Here is a 7,961-nt window from a genome sequence, read left to right on the forward strand (position 1 = left end):
TGCAATATGTTTATTGAACATGGTGGTCATTGGAATGAATGGCTCAGAAATCAAAAGTTTAATGTCAGGCACTTGGATTACAGTCAAAAAGTGTAATGTCAGGCATTTATACTATAAACATACTACTGGATTTTATACCACGTGTTCTGGTTTATTCTTATTCAGCTCAGGGTCCAGAATATCGACCATATCACTGGAAACAATCGATTATCAAATATCTATTTCCCAGGGGAGTCCAAATGGAAACATACATGGAGGGTCAGAGACAACAGAAAATGAGTTGTATATTAATTTCTGAGCTAAGGATGAAATAAGGTATCTGGGTCTTCAGAGGGAGAAGATCGTTACAGGAGAGTAAAAAGAGCAGATGTTCAGTAATTATGTTTGCCCCGCCTTATACTTAGGTCATAACAGGTTATCTCTGATGATCACTCTTATAATGAGCAAGGCCCCAAATATAAATTTAAGGAAAGATAAACATTTCTAGTCGGCTCCCAGAGTCTCAATTGCAATCAACTAAAAAATAATGCACATACACATCTTGGAGGAGGGTAGAAAGTTATGTGGTTAGTGAGAGTCAGCAGTTCTTTACCAGGGATAGGTATTTAATTCTTGTGAAAACAACTCAAGGTCTGCACCAATATGTTATCTGTGAATCCAGAGAAAAGCTAGTGACCCAAGACCCTGACTTATGTCTGAGAAAGTTGACTTCGGTGAATGTAAGGAAAGGAAGCTCAGGTATGGTTTCTCGCAAATGAGAAACTTGTGGCGGAGGCTTTGTCAAGAATAGATTTTGTTCAATAAATGTGATATACCACATAAACAAATTAAAGAATACGAATCATATGATCATATCAATAGATGCAGAAAAAACCTTCGACAAGATACAGTATCCATTTATGATCAAAACATTGAACAAAATCGGTATAGAAGGAAAGTAACTTAACATAATAAAGGCCATCTATGATAAACCCTCAGTCGACATTATACTTAATGGTGAAAAACTAAAAACTTTCTCTCTAAGATCAGGAACAAGACAAGGCTGTCCACTATCACCACTATTATTATTATTATTATTATTATTATTATTATTATTATTCAATATAACATTGGAAGTCCTAGCGAGTGCAATTGGGCAAGAGAAAGATATAAAAGGCATCCAAATAGGAAATGAAGAAGACAAACTGTCACTATTTGTGGATGACATGATTCTCTATATAGAAAACCCTAAAGCCTCCGCAAGAACACTACTAGAAACAATAAGCAAATACAGTAAAGTTTCTGGTTACAAAGTCAATGTTCAAAAATCCGTAGTGTTCCTATACTCTAACAATGAAGTGTCAGAAAAAAAAAGCAGAAAAAATCATTCCTTTTGTAATTGCAACAAAAAGAATAAAATACCTAGGAATAAACTTAACGAAACATGTGAAGGACCTATATAATGAAAACTACAAGACTCTATTAAAAGAAATCGAAGCAGATACAAAGAAATGGGAAGATATTTCATGTTCTTGGATTGGAAGGATCAACATAGTTAAAGTGACCATATTACCAAAAGAATTATACAGATTTAATGCAAGCCCCATGAAAATCCCATTGGCATTTTTTAAAGAAATAGAACAAAAAATCATCAGATTTCTATGAAAGAACAAAAGATCCCAAATTGCCAAAGCCATCCTTAGAAAAAAGAACGAGGCTGGAGGCATCACTCTGCCCGATTTCAAATTATATTACAAAGCGACAGTAATCAAAACGGCATGGTATTGGCAGCAAAACAGACACATGGACCAATGGAACAAAATCGAGAGTCTAGAAGTAAACCTGTATTTACACGAGCAAGTAATTTTCAAAAAAAGCCAAAAATATACAGTGGAGAAAGGAAAACCTTTTTAATAAGTGGTGCTGGGAAAACTGGAGAGCCACCTGCAAAAGAATGAAACTAGACTGTTGTCTATCACCACATACCAAAATTAACTCAAAATAGATTAAGGACCTGAATGTAAGTCCTGAAACAATAAAATGCATAGAAGAAAACACAGGAATGAAACTCATGGACCTTGGACTTAAAGAGGATTTTATGAATTTGACCTCAAAGGCAAGGGAAGTAAAAGAAAAAATACATGAATGCAACTACATCAAACTAAAAAGCTTCTGCTGAGCGAAAGAAACCATCAACAAGGTAAAGAGACAACCATCCGAATGGGAAAATATATTTGCAAGCAATGCCTCCAGTAAGGGACTAATATCCAAAATATACAAAGAACTCATACAACTCAATAACAACAACAAAAAAACAAAGGATCCAATCAAAAGATGGGCAGAGGACCTGAACAGACACTTCTCCCCAGAGGACACACAAATGGCCAACAAACATATGAAAAGATGCTCAGCATCACTAGCTATTAGGGAAATGCAAATAAAAACCACAATGAGATACCATCTCTCACTGTAAGAATGGCTATAAGCAACAGGACAAGTAATAACAAATGCTGGAGAGGATGCAGGGAAAATGGGACCCTCATACACTGCTGATGGGACTGCAAATTGGTACAGCTACTATGGAAAACATTATGAAGGTTCCTCAAAAAACTAAGAATTGATATACCATATGATCCAGCAATCCCTCTACTGGGTGTTTACCCCAAAGACTTAAAAAATCATATCCATAAAGATATTTGCACATCTATGTTCATAGTAGCATTATTCACAGTGACCAGGACATGGAAGCAATCAAAGTGTCGTATGATAGATGATTGGCTAAAGAAGCTGTGGTACAGATATACAATGGAATATTACTCAGCCATAAGAAGAGATGAAATACAGCCATTTGTGACAACATGGATGGACCTCAAGATAATTATGCTAAGCGGAATAAACTTGACAGAAAACGTTGAAAATTACATGATATCATTTATATGTGAGATATAAACCTAAAAGCAACAAAGGAACAGGACAAACAAACAGAGACTCATGGACATGGACTATAGACTAGTGATTACCAGAGGGTAGGGGATGGGGGAAGTGGAGGAAGATAGATGGGATAAAGGAGGTCAAATATATGGGAGTAGAGGGTAGGGGTGAAGTAGGTAAAGGGGATCAAAATGGTAGTTGAAGGAAACTGGACTTTGGTTGGTAAACACACAATAGGATATATAGATGTTAAATTATAATACACACCTGAAAATTATATAATTGTATTAACTAATGTTACCCAATAAACTTAATTAAAAATAAATAAATTAGTCATCAGATTTGTATGGAAGTCCAAAAGATCCCAAATCTCCAAAGCTATCTTGAGAAAAAAGAACAAGCCTGAAGGCATCACTCTGCTCAACTTCAATTTATACTGTAAAGTGATAATAATCAAATGGCATGGTATTGAAAGAAAAACAGACACATAGACCAGTGGAACAGAACAGAAAGTCCAGAGGTAAACTCCCATGTACATGAGCAAATAATTTTCAACAAAGGAGCCAAAAATGTACAGGAGAAAAGAAAGCCTCTTCAATAAATTGTTGCAGGAAAACTTGAAAGCCATCTGCAAAAGAATGAAACTTGAATGTTGTCTCTCACTACGCACCAAAATCAACTCAAAATGGATTAAGGACCTAAATATAAAACCTGAAACAATAAATTGGACACAAGAAAACATAGCTACTAAACTCATGAACCTTGGACTTAAAGAGGATTTTATGAATTTGACTTCAATGGCAGGGGAAATAAAAGCAAAAATAAATGAATGGAACTATATCAAAGTAAAAAGTCCGCATCGCTAAAGAAACTATCACAAGGTAAAGAGACAACAATATGAATGGTAAAATATATTTGCAAACAACCCCTCCCGTAAGGTTCTAACACTCAAAATATATAAAGAACTCATACAAGTCAATAACACACAAAAAAATTCAATTAAAAGCTGGGCAGAGGACCTGAAGAGACACTTCTCCCAAGAAGATATATAAATGGTCAACTTCACTAGCTATTAGGGAAGTGAAAATCAAAGCCAAAATGAGATACCATCTCATACCTGTTAGAATGGCTATCATCAACAGGACAAGTAGTAACACGCGTTGGAGAGGATATGGAAGAAAAGAAACACTCATACACTGCCAGTTGATCTACAAAATGCTACAGTCACTATGGAAAACAGTATAGAGGTTCCTCAAAAAAACTAAGAATTGATCTACCATATGATCCAGCAATCCCTCTATTGGGTATTTACCCAAAAGTCTTAAAAACCCATATTCAAAAAGATCTTTTCACACTGATGTTCATAGCAGCATTATTCATGATTTCCAGGACATGGAAGCAACCAAAGTATCCTACAACAGATGATTGGATAAAGAAGCTGTGGTACATGTATACAGTAGAATATTATTCAGCCATAAGAAGAGATGAAATACTGCCATTTGCGATAGCATGGATGGACTTTTAAATATTCATGCTAAGTGAAATAAGCCAGTCAGAAAATGTTGAAAACCACATTATATCACTTAATGTGGGATATAAACCTAAAAGCAACAAAGATACTGGACAAACAGAGACTCATGGACGTAGACAATGGACTAGTGGTTACCAGAGGGTAGGCACGGGGAGGTAGATGGGGAAAAAAGAGAAAAAAAAGAAATACGGAAACAAGCTCAGGGAGATTCCATTTTTTCACAGATATGTAACAGTGCAATTAAAACTTTCAGACAGTTCTTTGGATGATGTGTAAATAGACCCTTTCAATATATACTCTTAATTTATTAGGTCTCTTTGATTCAGCAATTTGTATGCTTTAAATATGTGCAAGACATTTGATGCAATTACAGTCCAATCAAATAACAAACAGGAAAAAAATCTAGTGATGCCAGGTTCAAGGTAGGGCACAGGTAGCTTGAGTCACACTTTAATGGAGGAAGAGGAAATATCATTTGGTAGAAAACAAAATGTTTTATATGGATATAAAAATAGTGGCATTAATTTGTCACAAATTACATTTGGTAAACTCATTTTTTTGGTAAAGAGGTTATACTACTTATGTAAATAACCTTCATAAATTGGTTCAAAGCATTATAGCCTCTCACAATTTCATGGATGAGCTATAGACACACAGTGTACAGACCCCAGCTGATGCAGACTCATGAGTATCTGAACAGAGATCAGAACAACTCCCATCATATAATCCCATTTGATATAAATCATAGCATTTAGGACAGTTTGTTATACAGCATTAAATAACTGATATAATAATCAAGGCAATCAAATAAAGGAAATTATAATAAGTTAATGTTTTTAACTTTTGGCATATGTTGTGACATTTAGACATAGCATCTATGACCATTTTGTTATTCGAGTTTATTTTGGATAACTGGATTAATAATTGGCTCTATTGAGGATTGCTTCCAGGTAACCAGGAGAGGTCAGAAGGACGTGCATCTTAGCAGAAATGCTGCTGACCCTGAATCATATGACAGGGCAGGAACACAAGCTCTCCTGTGAGTCACATTCAGGTCTTGAAGATGGAAGTGATTCTTGCATATGAGGAAGTATGAAAGGGATGCTATTGATATTGTTCATTCACTATCCATGTAGTGGTTATGACAAAATTAAGAAAAGTGGAGATATTTTGTTTATAGGAATAATATTTGTAGGGAGACTGAAATTTTGGAGGACAAATAGGAAGGCAACTTGGTAATAAAACATAAATATACCAATCATTCTTCACCTCAGTGAAAAGAGGCCCTCATACATGGAATCTATCTTATATAATTCAGTAGCAGATTATAGCATAAAAAAGAAATATTTTGCATACTAATCAACTGAGTAATGCTTCCACATATACAAGACCAATTCTTTCTAAAGATCATATTAGGTGAATCTATTTATCAAATCTGTGTTTTCCTGACGACTCTACCTAGAGATGTATATGTGATAAACAATTTTTGTCAGCAACTGTGGTAGGCATTGTAGACACCAAACTCCATAACAGTAAAATGTAGGAGTCTAGTTAAAAAACCATCAGAATGTTAAAGTCCACATTATCAGTAAGAGAAGTTACGAGAGTGAAATTAAATAGAATGACAGACCCAAAGTGACACCATATTTCACTTTTTTTAAAAATATCATGTTAATGAACTTAGTCAACAAGCATACTTTGCTATATGTGAGTTATACAATCCATCAATATTCTTTCGGTAACACAAAATAAAATTCTTGAGATGATATGACCATTTGAGAAGAAATTTTTCTTAAGAAATCCATACGAATTCACAAAATAATTAGGTTTTCCAAATATTTTTGGTTCAAATTTGGGTAAAACTTTTAAGACTGGGAAAATGTACAAGGGAAGAAAATGTCCATATATTAGAGAAGAAAGCATGATAAATGGAATTACATGGCACAGAAAAGGTGAGTTAAGTAAATGGAAATTCAAGTTAATAAATAAAAGAGGCATATTCTATTTCCACATTTTCTGGCATCAAGGCTTTTAGCCTTCCAATCATGGGGAGTTCTTCATCCCTAAAACAGTTGTCCCTTTTATAGCTGCCATCGCACAGAACCTTTTCAAAGCCCCCTTTATGTCTTTATTCCTGAGACTGTAGATGAAGGGGTTCAGCATGGGTGTGACCACAGTGTACATCACTGAGGCTACTGCACTTGAGTGTGTGCTGTAGGGAGAGGCAGAGCTGAGGTACACACCTAGTATCGTACAATAAAATAAAGAGACAACAGAGATGTGAGAGGCACAGGTAGAAAATGCTTTATACTTCCCCTGAGCTGACGACATTCCACGAATGCAAGAAACTATCTTAAAGTAAGAGTAAAGGATCCCAGTAAGGGGAAGAGCAGCCAATAGTCCAGTTGCAAAATACATCATCACATTATTAAGAAAGGTGTCAGAACAGGCAAATTTAATCACCTGATTGAGTTCACAGAAAAAGTGGGGGATTTTTAAGACTGTACAGAAAGATAGTCGCAACACCATTAAGCTTTGCAACAAGGAATACAGGGCACTCATGATCCAGGACACCAGAAGCAGCAGTCCACAGAGCCAGGGGTTCATGATGACCGTGTAGTGCAGGGGGTGACAGATGGCCACAAAACGGTCATAAGCCATCACGGTCAAGAGGAAGTCGTCCAACACTCCAAAGAGTTGGAAAAAATACATCTGTGTGATGCAGCCTTCATAGGTTATGATTTGGCTCTGTGTCTGGATGTTCACCAGCATCTTGGGGATGGTGGTGGAGGTGAAACAGATGTCCACCAAGGACAAGTTGCAGAGGAAGAAGTACATGGGTGTGTGGAGTTGGGAGTCCGAGCTGACAGCCAGGATGATGAGTAGGTTTCCAAACATAGTGATCAGGTACATGGAGAGAAAAAGCTCAAATATGAGAGGTTGCCATTCTGGTTCCTCATAAAATCCCACGAGAAGAAATTCTGTAATCCGTGAATAATTTTCTGGTACCATGTGCTGGTGCTTATGACTAGCAATAAAAATTTAAATAATTACTTAACAAATATGGGCATTTCTAGCATCTTGAAAAGCAACAATTTTTACTTTGCAGTAAAATGTATATACGACACATATATGGTTTTCTGGAGATCTCATTCCTTTTAAATAATTTCCTCCAGCATTTCTAAGTAGGAATTCCTGTCTCCCAATCAGAAATTTGCCAAATAAATCATTTTTACATTTAATTTAATGAGAAATTCTTTCACATATAAATTCTGATATTCTTGCACCAATTTCGTGTTTATTTGACCACCCTTGTTTTTATATGGCCCTTAGTGGATGAGGCTGGCCCTTCTCTCACTTTTCTTGTGGCAACTTTTTTTGTAATTCTTGGCTTTGAGTTTGGACCTTTTTTATAACACATCTGATAGGTACACTAATCCTAATTCAGTTCCATTTTCAACATGCAAAGGCCTCTCCAGAATATTACAGAAAATCCTGCTTATGCTACAACTATTGGTCC

The 7,961-nt window shown here is 35.8% G+C and overlaps 1 protein-coding gene across 1 annotated transcript; it reads right to left on the reverse strand.

Annotated features, from left to right (window-relative positions):
• Positions 1-6,484: 6,484 nt before the first annotated feature.
• LOC120614140 (olfactory receptor-like protein OLF4) lies at positions 6,485-7,609 on the reverse strand. Its single transcript, XM_039876926.1, has one exon. The coding sequence runs from the start codon at positions 7,451-7,453 to the stop codon at positions 6,485-6,487; it is 969 nt and encodes a 322-aa protein (XP_039732860.1). The 5' UTR covers positions 7,454-7,609.
• Positions 7,610-7,961: the final 352 nt, after the last annotated feature.

Source organism: Pteropus medius, unplaced genomic scaffold, assembly GCF_902729225.1.
Source record: "Pteropus medius unplaced genomic scaffold, Ma_sr-lr_union100, whole genome shotgun sequence".
NCBI classification, from domain to species: Eukaryota; Metazoa; Chordata; class Mammalia; order Chiroptera; family Pteropodidae; genus Pteropus; species Pteropus medius.

Excerpts from the sequence above, each read along its gene's own strand:
- LOC120614140 (XM_039876926.1), bottom strand. The coding sequence starts at position 7,453 with ATGGTACCAGAAAATTATTCACGGATTACAGAATTTCTTCTCGTGGGA.